The sequence below is a fragment of the Lissotriton helveticus genome, chromosome 3_1 (genome assembly GCF_964261635.1).
Source record: "Lissotriton helveticus chromosome 3_1, aLisHel1.1, whole genome shotgun sequence".
NCBI lineage: Eukaryota > Metazoa > Chordata > Amphibia > Caudata > Salamandridae > Lissotriton > Lissotriton helveticus.
Window position 1 is genome coordinate 164,788,076 of NC_136061.1, and position 12,749 is coordinate 164,800,824.

Consider the following 12,749-nt stretch of genomic DNA (forward strand, 5'->3'; position numbering starts at 1 on the left):
GACACCGTCGCCTGGTTCCCTTTCCCTTTGACCCCTGTCTGGACCCTGCCCTGAGCCCGGAACAAATCCTTGCCCTCCACAAAGCCCTGTCTCCCGTAAAGACGGTCTTCTCATCGTTCCCCGGAAGGACCACCGTCACCAAACACGCAATAGACACTGAACCAGGGAAAGTGGTGAGGTTGCGTCCATACCGTGTCCCAGAAGCACGAAGGACTGTCATAAGAAGAGAAATCGAAGACATGTTAAAAATGGGAATCATTGAACCATCGATCAGCGAGTGGAACTCCCCGATAGTTTTGGTGCCCAAACCTGACGGGTCAGTCAGGTTCTGCATAGACTTCCGCGAAGTGAACAAAGTGTCCAGATTCGACACATACCCCTTGCCGAGAGTAGACGAAATGGTCGAACGGATAGGGAAGGCCAAATACATCTCCACCCTCGACCTCTGCAAGGGTTATTGGCAGATTCCCCTCCGAGACCAAGACAAGAAAAAGACAGCCTTCTCCACCCCGGAGGGGCTGTTCCAATTCATCGTCATGCCTTTTGGACTCCACGGGGCCCCCGCCACCTTTCAGCGCGCAATGAATCAGGTCCTGCGGCCACACATGGACTATGCAGGGGCCTACCTCGATGACATCGTCATCTACAGCGACAGCTGGGAACAACACCTCGTCCACTTACACGACGTTGTCTCTTCCTTGGGCTTCTTTGGCTTTTCCATTAACCCCGCCAAAACCACCCTGGGTGCCCAAACCGTCCAGTACCTGGGGTTCCTGTTGGGCGAAGGGCTGATCAGACCCCAGAAATCCAAAACCGAAGCCATAGAGACCCTTCCCTTTCCAAGAACGAAAAAGGATCTCCGTGCATTTCTCGGGCTCCTAGGATATTACAGGAGGTTCGTGCCCAACTTCTCACAGAGAGCCGCCCCTCTTACGGACCTTCTCAAAAAAACTACCAACACCGAGCACGCCCTAGCCCAGCCTAACCCCCTCATGTGGCAGGCGTTCACTGACCTGAAGGGAGCCCTAACCTCCAGTCCTGTTCTAGTGAGTCCTGACTACACCCGGCCCTTCATTCTCCAGACAGACGCCTCCGACCAGGGATTAGGGGCAGTCCTGTCACAAAAGGACGAACAAGGGAACGAAAAACCCATTTTATACCTGAGTCGAAAATTGTTCCCCAGAGAACTTAACTATGCGGTAGTAGAGAAAGAGGCCCTTGCCATCAAATGGGCTATCGAAACACTGAGGTACTACCTGGAGGGCCGTGACTTTACGATATATACGGACCATGCCCCCTTGGAGTGGATGGCCCGGAACAAAGGACACAACGACCGGGTCCTCCGCTGGTTCCTTTCTCTCCAGCCCTTCCACTTCCATACCCAACATCGAAAAGGGTCCGAACAAGGCAACGCTGATTTCTTGTCACGGTATCCCCTTTCGCCCTCTCCGACCCGTACAAGAAGGACAGCTAGGGGAAGGGGATGTGACGGTGTCCCGGTGTCCGCCCCCCCAGGATACTGTCCCCCTGCGCCTTTACCTCTTCCCGGGGTCGTCCACACGGACTCAGGCCGGTCAAATCCTCGGGTCCGCCCCCGAACTGGAACAATAACAGTGACCCACAGTCCCCCGCCTCTCTCTCCAATACAGGAGCCAATCACAGACCTGCAAGCACCGGAAGCACTACGCCGTGAACCCGGAAGTCCCGCCTCGGAGGTAGCGTCGGAACTAGTGAAAAGCCATTCGACCAGTGGAATCAGCGTCGGAGAATCGTGGCAGGATACTCAGGCTGGAGCGGGAGACGGAGGAGACGAGTTAACCGAAGTAGACGAGTGGTCGGAGGAGTGGTGGAACCCTTAAGGAGGAAGCTGAAGAGCGGCCGTAGCTCACCTGGAGAGCTACGGCAGACTGCGTGAGTACCTGTAACCGCCCCTGGAGCGCGCTAGGTGCTCTCTGTATATATTGTACATAGTCTCCGCACTTATAGGCACTAATCACTGTGAATAAGCACTGTAACGTTTTTTGTACAGCATCTTCACCGTGCACTGTCCCGGTCCTCGTCACGTCCTGAACACCCTTTCTCATTCACTATCTTTGTCCTTGCCTGCCGTCCTTCTTCCCCGTTCCCTCCTTCCCTCACCACCATCCGCTCCGCCCTTTCACCTCCCGGTGTTGGTAGTGGCGTACTTGCCAAGTCCCTGTTCGGACTAACGGTCCCTCTCTCTCTTCTTGCCCTCCGAGGTCCCTCCACCAGCAGCAACGACCAGGAGCCCGGCAAGGACCATCTGAAGAGAGCTACGCCCCACAGACGCCAAATCCGAAGATCAGAAGACCGCTGTATTCACATCTTGCGTGACTGTTGTACTACAAATAAAAACCCTAAATATAGCACACTATCTTCGGCCTCCTTGCCTGCTTTACCGGCCCGCGAACACCCCACGGCCACAATCAATCACAAATCTTTGAACTAATTTTAGTCACAGAGTCATAGTGAGAGTAATTGGGAAAGGTTCTTGTACTGTCCTTAACACGATGAGTTCATTGACAGAGCTCAAGTAACTTCCTTCAGGGTGTACGGTATGTGTTACTTTATTTACTCAGACAATGGAGAATATCAAACTATCATAGCCTTAAGCTTTATACTAACACTGCTTCCATGTGAAAGGGATGAAGTGTATTCATGTCCATAAAGCTCAAGGCGAGTGCAATTGGGCTTGCTATTGCTGTTAAAAATACATGATGTCCTAAAGCATGGTCTATATTCTAGCTGGTTGCTTAGTTCCCCGCAGTGAAGGGCATTGTGTGGCACTTTCATTAAATACTATTTTATTGCTAGGTTTGGTGTAGGTTAGTATTGGGTTATTTTGAGGAAAGCTGAGTAGTAGTCTTTTTTCTGTACAGATTAGTGTTTTATATGGGCGGTGGAGGTACTCTTTTCCAGCAGTAGGGAGAGATTCATGGCTTGAAAACTTGCAAAGGGAGTTGAGCAGAAGGAAGTCTTTAAAGCAAAATGGTGGGTTTAATAGAGTCAGGTCAGTTGTACCAAGTCCAGCCTCACGCCCTTAAATGGAGGTAGAGGGTGCTCCACTTGGAACAGTCGTAGAGACAGCAAGTTTGTGCTCAGGTCTAAGAACTCAGCATTATAAACGCAGTAGATGGGCAGGCATTGACTCTGATGAGCAGTACCAGTGATGTAGGTGGATCAGTAGTAGAGGCCTCTTCTCATGGTCACTACTGGCTCTGTTCCCTGCTACCAGCTCCTTCAGCATGAGGCTGTGCCAGCACTCACCTCAGCCTCCCTCTGTGAACCACATGCTCTTTACAGAAGTGCTCTTGTAGTATTTCATCTCACATCCAGCTTGCCCATGGGGACGAAGAAGCCATTGTCTCTTCACACAATCACAAGTGACCGGAGAGAAGGTGAGACCGAAAATCTCTTTGGATTCTCATTCAGGTCTCATAACTTGCAGCTTCATTCCTGGTTGGGATTTCCTGAGAAGAATTTACACCTAATGTATCCCAGGCTACGAGGGGGCGTGGCTTGGCGCCGATGGCGGTGGCTGCTTGAGAGCCGAGCTCCGTGATCGAGCCGGCATTTATCCTGACCTAAGCTGCTTGCTGACCCCTCTATCCCCTTGAATGACGGCGGTACGGCGCTGCTCGAGTAGCCCTGAGGTCCCGTGGAAGCTCGCATGAGAATCGACCCGGGGGCCGATGACGCCGGACCGAAGATGGTGCCCGCGGGAGAGATCTGAGCTCCCGGGCGGCCAAAGCCTCTGAGCGGTCTGCGGTCCCCTCCACTCCCGGATCGCACCACCGGGGCTGCTTGGTGACACCCGACGCACGGCGAGACATCGGGAGAGCCGCGCTGGCGGTTTGAACTGCAGAGGGCGACCGGCATACTTTCACCGCCGGCCGTGGCTGCGGGGGCGGGGCGACCGGATCGTTCCCCCGAGGCCCAGCGGACATAACGGAGTGCCTCTGAAGACGACGGGAGCGCCAGGCGGCATCGACCCTGCGGCTGCTGAGTCCGATTTGGCGACTGAGAGGAGGTATTGTGACCTGCCCCCCCCCCCCCCCCCCCCCCCCCCTTGTGCTGTGGCCTGCACCGGAGCGCGCACCACGCTGTGGAAATCCCCCGAGGGGTGGCGGATCCTGCTGTTTGGCCCATCTGTGCTTGGGAAAGACGACTGGAAGCGGGAGCGCCGCAGAGGGCTGAGCGGACCCTTCCTGATCCCCCCCTCGTGTGCTCGCACTACCCGCCGCAGCTGGTTGTTGGGAGGTGAGAGCAGACGGGAGCTCTGATGAGACAATTCCTGCGTGAGACAGCGGCGAGGGACTGATCGGCGGCCTCAGCGACATAGGTGGAAGGGCGCTGTGACGGCAGAACTAAGGCTCCACTGCTGCCGGGACGCGGCTGGCTTCGTTGGGTGGGCTGGTCGAGTCCTTCCGCCCCCCTCTGTTCTTTGTCTGGCCTTGGGTCGCTGGGAGAGGCCCCTTCCCTGCAATTCTACGACCACTGCTGAACTGCCCCTGAAGTTGCTACTAAGCGGTCATTGGTCTCCTGGGGGAATCCCGGTTGCTCCTTCTTGCAGCCCGCGGGAGCCGTTGTGTGCAGGGCTCTAGCGACCCCCGGCTGCTGCTGCCCTGGATTGAGGTGCCAGCTGGGACCTGTGAGCCGCTGGCGGGCTGGCCTGCTCTGGTCGTTTGGAGGGGATCGAGGAGCACCCGCCTGAATAAGAATCCTCCCGGCTGCCAGGGAGCTGTTGACTGGGGCGGACCTTGACCGGCTTCAGCTGTCGTAGGGCGGCTCGCCCTCTGCTTGTGACCATCGACGTTGGACGCCGAGCCTATCATGGGGAAACTAAAGGGACCCAAGGGCGCCATGCAATCCACGTCGGACACAGAATTGCCGGACAAAGGAGACCTGCGGGACCTGGAGACGACAAGAGATCCACACCTGCAGCAATAACTGGACAAGATCTTGACGGCGATAACGGATATGCGTGCGGCCCTCCAGCAGGACATAGCACAGGTGGCAACGGGGCTTGGGCTGCTTAGAGCGGATCACGGTAAGCTCTCTGACAAGGTCAAGGAGGTGGAGGACACGGTCCGCACCCTGGAGCCGGCGCAAAAGGCCCTCTCGACCACAATGACTGAGGTGTTGGACCGCTTAGATGCGCTGGAGAAGAGGGCGGAAGATGCTGAAGGGCGTAACCGCCGGAACAATATCTGAATTGTAGGCCTTCCGTAAAAAATTGAAGGAGGGGATATGGTACGCTTTCTGGAAGACTGGCTTCAGACAGTGGTGGCTCCGGAAGGGTTGTCCTCCTTTTATACGCTGGAACGGGCACATAGGGTCCCATCTCGCCCGCTGCAGCAGGGACGCCCCCCGCACCCAGTGGTGGCGCGATTGCTGCACTACAAGGACAGGGACAAACTGCTCCAAAATGCCCGCCTGAATGGCCCCTTCCAGCTGGAAAACAGTAATGTCAACATTTTCCCGGATTACACATATGACACGCAGCGCAAACGGACCTCTTTCCTGGCGATAAAGCAAGAACTGCGCAGTGAGGGCATCCAGTACTCCTTACTGTTCCCGGCCAAACTGCGGATAATAGTTGATGGCACCACCAAATTTTTTGACACACCAGATGAAGCGTGCAACTGGTTGGAACTCTACAGAGCTGGTAAAGACGGCTCTATCCTGCACTTTGCAACGGCACCGGAGGAACAACGGCGACGGAAGTCCAAGTGGATACGCAATCGGCGCAGGGGACTGAGACGCCCTTCACTGCTGGAGACGGCGGCGGAGCGGCGGGGTGTTCTAGAAGTGGTGTCCAACATTTCGGGATCTCAGGATGCCCCCATGACGGAAGGCACGGAGTCCGGCAGAGGCGATGACCGTTCTGAAACCGAGTTTTCGGAAACTGACAGTGTGCCACTGCCCACGGTCATGCCGGAGACAGCTGAAGGAATGCTGGACGAACAGTGAGATCCCCTGCTGAGCAGTTGTCACAGCGGCACGAACTGGGATGTCCTGATTGTTGAGTGAGGCGGAGAGGGAGGTTGGTGGTGGATTTGTGGGGGGGGTAGGATGGGAAGCTTGGCGAAGTGCGAACTTTCATAGGGCTCGGTCGCCCACTGGTAGCTCGGGCGGACGGTGGCTACCCGTTGGTCCTCGTCCCCCCCCCTATTGCCCTTACGGCATTCCTACGGTAACTACTGTTAGGTTTATTTGACTGTTCTTACTGGGAGTGTTTGGATGGGAACTAGATTGCAATCTGTGGGTCCTGTTCTGGGGGGGGAGGGGATGTTGGGGGATGTTATATTGTTGGGGGATGAACACGCCATCGGTGTTGGGGATTTATTGAACTCGAAATGCGGGGTTGGAGGGAGGAGGAAAGGGTGGGGAGCCTTGAGAGACAATGGGTGACATGTCTAACTTGAAATGCATTACCTGGAATGTTCGTGGTCTACATACCATGTCGAGACGACACAAAGTACATGCATACTTAGAGGGGCCCAGATAGCGTTATTGCAGGAAACACATCTGATGATGGCAGAAGGGTTGGCACTACAGCGCAGATGGCGAGGCAAGGTATTCAACACTACATACTCAGCATATGCTAGGGGCACGTTGATTTGGATCAGGGCTGGAATCCCATTTCACGTTACTAAACAAGTGGTAGATGCTGAGGGGCGGTTTGTGGCAGTCACGGGGAAATTAGGAGGCAAGGATGTTGCCATCTGCAGCGTGTACGCGCCCAACGTGGACCAGCTGGCCTTTTTGGCGATGCTGTCGGGCTCCCTGGCCCACTTTTTGGTAGGACACCTGCTGCTAGGAGGCGACTTAAACTCGGTGTTGGATGTGGACCATGATAGGTCACACCCCCCGCTGGCGGACTCCCCAACATGGCGCATAGCTAGAGGTAGGCTGGAGTGGCAATCGAGGTGGGGTCTGACTGACGTTTGGCGTGCCCAGCATCCACACACCCGAGATTACTCTTTCTTTTCGGGAATGCATGAGCTGCATGTGAAGCTAGATGCGTTGTTGTGCTCCTCGACGCTGGTACCGGCAATAGTGCACACCGAATACCTCGCACGGACGATTTCTGATCACAATCCGTTACTGGTCACCATCCGGTGGTTCCCGGGAGTATCCTGTGTTCCTACCTGGAGACTGCGCCCCGAGATGCTAGAAGACCGGCCTTTCCAAAAAGACTTAGAGGAGAGGATAACCCAATACTTTGCAGAGAATGATGGCACGACTGGGGAGAGAGCGACAGAGTGGGATGCATTCAAAGTAGTTGTCAGGGGGTTCTGCATAGCTCAGAAAGTGGGAGTGCGTAGGGAGCTATTACACGACCTCGATAGGGCAGACAAAAAACTCTGAGAACTGGAGCAATTACGGCCGGGTCACCCTGAACTACAGCAACAATGTGCGGCAGCGAAGGAAGCGGTAGCGGTTGAGGTAGAAAGGTTGCGCAGCTTCGACCACAAGACATACATAACCAGATCCCATGCAGAAGGAGACAAATCAGGAGCCTTGTTGGCCTGGCTTGCCAACCCCACGCGACGAGGCTCCCCTATCGTGTCCATGCGCACGGCTGAAGGGGAGGAGGTGTATACCCAGCCCGAAATCCTGCGCAGCTTCTCGAACTATTATGAGGCTCTGTATAGGAAAAAACTAGAGGCTGGATCTCCGGCCATCAGTGAATTTTTAGAGGTTCTCCACTTCCCGAAGCTAGACCCAGAGCAGGCAAAGGAACTGGGCAAAGATATTGAACTGGGGGAAATTCGCCGCGCCATAAAACTGATGGCGCGTAATAAGACCCCAGGGTTGGACGGTTTGCCTATTGAGTTTTATGCCACGTACGTCGACCTGTTAGCTCCCCGGCTACTGGCAGTATACAGAGAGGTGAAGGAAGTGGGTCGGCTACCGCATTCTATGCGCGAAGCGCTGGTGATCCCTTTACTAAAGCTCGATAAGGAGAGCAATGACACGGCGTCCTATAGACCGCTATCGATGCTCACGGCGGATTACAAAATCCTGAGTAGCATTTTGGCTTCCCGACTGTTGGAGCACATGACCACATTGGTTCATGTGGATCAAGCGGGCTTTATACCTACACGTAATACCACCATGAACATACGCCGCTTGATGCGGGTACTGGAAGAGGATCATGCGGAAGCCCCTCACCCCATATTGTCGGTTGACCTGGAAAAAGTATTCGACAGCCTCGAGTGGGAATACTTATATAGGGTCCTCGGGTGCTACGGAATAGGCGACGGATACTTGAGATGGACCTCAGTGCTCTATGCTTCGGCGAAGGCCAGAGTAAAGTCGGGTATGCTGATATCCCCGCAATACTCGGTGGAAAGAGGCACAAGTCAGGGGTGCTCATTATCCCCGTTGCTCTTTGCACTGGCGGTGGAACCCCTCGCGATGGCGGTCCGAACGGGAGCTCATTACAAGGGTCTACGGAGCTTAACGGAACAACAGCGCTTTTCCCTCTACACTGACGACCTGTTGCTCTTCCTGGAGGATGCTGACGGGGCCCTGGGGGGAGCGGATGACCTATTGACCACCTTCGGTGCAATCTCTGGCCTTAAGGTAAACTGGCCTAAGACATGCCTGTTCCCGAGACGCAGAGGAGAACCCCAACCCATTACGACACGGGCAGTCCGATGGGAACCCAGTTGTCTGAAACACTTGGGGGTCTATATATACCATGCCCCGGCTGATGTGCTGGAGGGCAACATCTCTCGTTGTATCAGGGCATTAAAGGGTAGCATGTCCTTCTGGGCGACCCTCCCGCTGTCAGTAGCAGGCCGAGTAGCGCTGCTGAAAATGGTGGCACTTCCACGCCTACTGTATTATTTTAGAACACTCCCCATTTGGATCCCTTCCGCCTCTTGAAATCGTTGGTGGTGTCCTTTCTATGGGGAACGGGCAGACGTAGAGTGGCCCTTGCAACACTAATGAGACCTAAATCGGAAGGCGGTTTGGATGTTCCAGATTTTGAAGGGTATTACCTAGCGGCTCAATTACAGATCTATACCCAGGAGATAGCACGTGAGTTCCGAGGGCCGGAGGATAAGCGGGGTCTGGGTATACCCAGGCATGTACTTTCCTATATAGCCATGCAGCAGAGACTAGCCCTCGGTGCACTCACGCAAGAGGAACGCACGCTTAGGTTATGCTGGAACCGTACTCAGCGCAAAGCGGGGGTGAGACACCCTTATGCCCCGGAAATCCCGTTGGGAATGCTGACGGCGTTACCACATGGCGGGGACTGGTCGAAGCTACAGTCCTGGGAGGACGCGGGGATACAGTTCTTGGGAGATTTATATGAGGACGGGGTATTGCTGTCCTTCCCGGCGCTCTTAGACCGCTATGACCTGCCTAGAGGCGACTTCCTGTTACACACGGCACTCACGAGGGCAATACAACTACATTGGAAGGAGGGGACGACCGAGCCAACAACGACGATGGCCTGCCAATATACCATGATGGCAGCTGGTACGGTTAAGGCAGTTACGTGCCTGTATGCCCGAATGCTTAATGAGGGGTTGCCGCCGCTAGAGATCCTTAAGAATAAATGGGAAGCGGATATAGGGAAGGAAATTCCCGACACAGTTTGGGCACAATTGCAACGTCGGGCCTGGAAGAGCACGCGTAATGCGCGATTTCAATTGGTCCATTTTTATATCCTTCACAGGGCATACTTGACCCCGGGACGGATCAAGAAATATTTTGCGATTGATACCGCGGCTTGCCCTAGATGCGGGACGGCGGGAGTAGAGATTGCCCACATGCTCTGGTCATGCCCTAGTTTGAGTCTTTACTGGCAACAGGTGGGAGATACACTTAACACGGTGTCAGAGCCCGATCTACAGTTTGACATGGCTGTTGGGATTCTCCATTGGTTCCCGCACACCCCTAAAAACAAGATCTCGAGCAAATTTATAGATATGGGACTCATTTTAGCGAAGCGCAAAATTACACGACACTGGAAGGCACAACTGAGCCCGGCGGATACTAAGTGGCGCGCCGAGTTTCTTAAATGGGCGGGTGGGGAGAGTGCATTGCGATTCCAATTAGCGCGATGACAGCAGAACGATAAGGCTTTGGAGGCGGCGCAGGCGTGGGAGGCCCTGGTGCAAACACTACGCGACTACGATACACGACTTGTTCATGGAGACTAACACCATAATTAGACGGTGCACCCATACCACGACAGGTACATTGCATGATTCACTAACTGACAATCCTTAGTTTCATACCCACAGCGACTGTCTTGATTCAAGTCACCGATGGCGGGGGGTGGAGGTGGGGGGGGATGTTGTATTTTACCCTTGAAGTCCCTTGAATGCTATGAACATTTCGTTACGGTCACCCTTATGGGTCTGAATCCGATGGGTCGAGCTTAATTTGGGGTCTACTACTGAGTACTCCATCGGACGGACCCACCTGAATGTGATTGTGTGGAGGTGGGGACTGTTCAAATTGATGTATGCTTTGTCTTAAACCAATAAAAATTTGTTATAACAAAAATTTATCCCAGGCTACAGGAGCTTGCAGGGGAGCTTCCATGCTTGTGGCGGCTATTCTGTGAGAAGTAGCAGCTGCTCAGATGAGATAATGCAATATGATTTTGATTGCACCAGGTTTTGTGCATCTGTTCTAATAAAACATTTTTTAAACTGTATTTTATAATATGAAGTGTCTTGTTGATGAAAATATATTTAGCCCAGCTTGAGCTGTAATGGTTTAAAATTAATATTGAGTAAACAGTGCATTCATTCATTTAGCCATTTATCTATTCATTCAGATGATGCCTCACAATAAATAATAAAAGTCTGATTAACAGGTGATACGCCTCCTTCTCTGAAATGGCAAGTGACATTCAGAAAGACAGGTGTCACCTTATCACAGGCTGTACTCAATTCCTCCAACCTACATATGGTTCTGTGCATGTTCCACTAAGAGCATCCTGCCTGGAGCACATATTAAATATATTATACTGCAGCAAAGGACTGATAGCAACTTCCCTGTTTGGGGATGCTCTCGGTGTCCTAAGGAATTTATCATGCTGAACACTACATCAGACCTCCCTTCTCTGAGAAGGACACCTTTTTTAAATTAAGTAGTCAGATTATCTATTCTCTGTTGTGACAACCTAATGTCTTGTCATAAGAAGGCAATACATTGACAGATTGGTCTTGGATGTCACCCCAAAACAGATGAAATATTTGAGGAAGATGCTGAGCTCAGGAATCTACAGTTGAAACATAATGAAGTCCATGCACTCTTCAATAAATGTGTTATCTTTACTAGGGGAGTGGTAGATGACATTTTGACTGAGAGTTAATGCCTTATAAGTGAAGATCTCCTTTGATGGGCATTGGAAGATGTGGTACTAAACAGAAGGACATTTTCAGAAGCCTAATGTGATCCTATGAATAACAAGTACTCCACCACCATGCCTGTCCTCTCAGTCACATCCAAAGGGAGAGTTAGATGTGCGACAAACCATTTACAGAATATTAAGCACAACTTGAATGAATGTATGACAATCTCCAAATAAGGACCCCATGCTCATACCCAGCACTGGAATTATGCGGCAGAAGAGTGTGAAATTATGCGGCAGCATTAACTAAATGATGAGGCAAGAAAAAGCCAAATTATGCAGCGTATTCCGGTACACTTCCACTCCGCTGCAAAACGTGGCGCAGCGTTTTTAGTAACTTTTAGTAACTTTTGAATTGTCTGAGCTAGAAACAATTATTTTAGTTAGAGTCTGCAGATTATGCAGCAGATGATGGATTATGTAGCAAATGGGGCAGTTCCATAATTATGCAAAAAACGCAGCAAGCGCACAGTTACATAACTCCAGTGACCCCTCCCATAGCTCAGAGTGACCCACAGGCATTATATGAGCACAGTTACCTGTTGTTGCATTCACCAGTGATGGTTCTGTATCGACTGTTCGGACAAGCTGTAGGCATTGACTGAGAATCACACCCAGTGACCTTGGAGACGGAGTGAAGCTGTTCAGCAGTGAGTATATCTGCAAAAGGTTTTAGCGAAAGTATTATTAAATCATTGCTAATCCTTCCAACCCCTCTATTACTAAATATATACTTTTTAATTCCCACTATATTTGCCATACTACTCCAATCCCTGTTTGTTTCAATTTTTTTACCATGCTTGCCTAATTCAAGCACTTTTATCAACATTCTTTTTCCCAAAGAATCCTTAATTGGTGAAATTGGGAGCTGTTTTACCGGTCATCTCAAATTGTTCTTTTTTCTGCCAATAGTCTTGTCATCTTTAAGTATGAAATGTACTAAGTGCATTCTGACAAAGGAAGAGAATTGGGGCACTGTACAAAAATAATCAAAATAAGATGCAAAGGATATATGTTTGATAAACAAACGGATACATAACTTTGGGGAAATTTGAAATGTATAAGAAATTTAAAAAAGCAAAAATGTAAAAATAAAATCACATTGGAAAATATGAATATTCAGTAGAATAGATACTTCAGGAAAGAGGTTACGGAACGAAAACAAACCTAGATAAGTCTATCCAAAGAAATGTGGGGCATAATACCAAGGGTGGCGATAGGCAATTATGGCCGCTAAGCGGCGATAATTCTATCGCTCTATTAGCAAGCTGTCGCTAACTAATGTTAGCGACAGCTTTTAGGCCATAGCGAGCGGTTGTGGGCCCGCGTTGCA

At 51.8% G+C, this 12,749-nt stretch overlaps 1 protein-coding gene across 2 annotated transcripts in view; it reads right to left on the bottom strand.

Moving 5' to 3' along the window:
* LOC144824457 (myeloperoxidase-like) overlaps positions 1 to 12,749 on the bottom strand; it is a 432,332-nt gene that overhangs the window by 127,595 nt on the left and 291,988 nt on the right. For both annotated transcript variants that reach the window (XM_078683553.1, XM_078683554.1), the window contains one exon: positions 11,956 to 12,076. In XM_078683553.1, the coding sequence (XP_078539679.1) occupies positions 11,956 to 12,076 (121 nt within the window). The remainder of the gene's footprint in view (positions 1 to 11,955; positions 12,077 to 12,749) is intronic.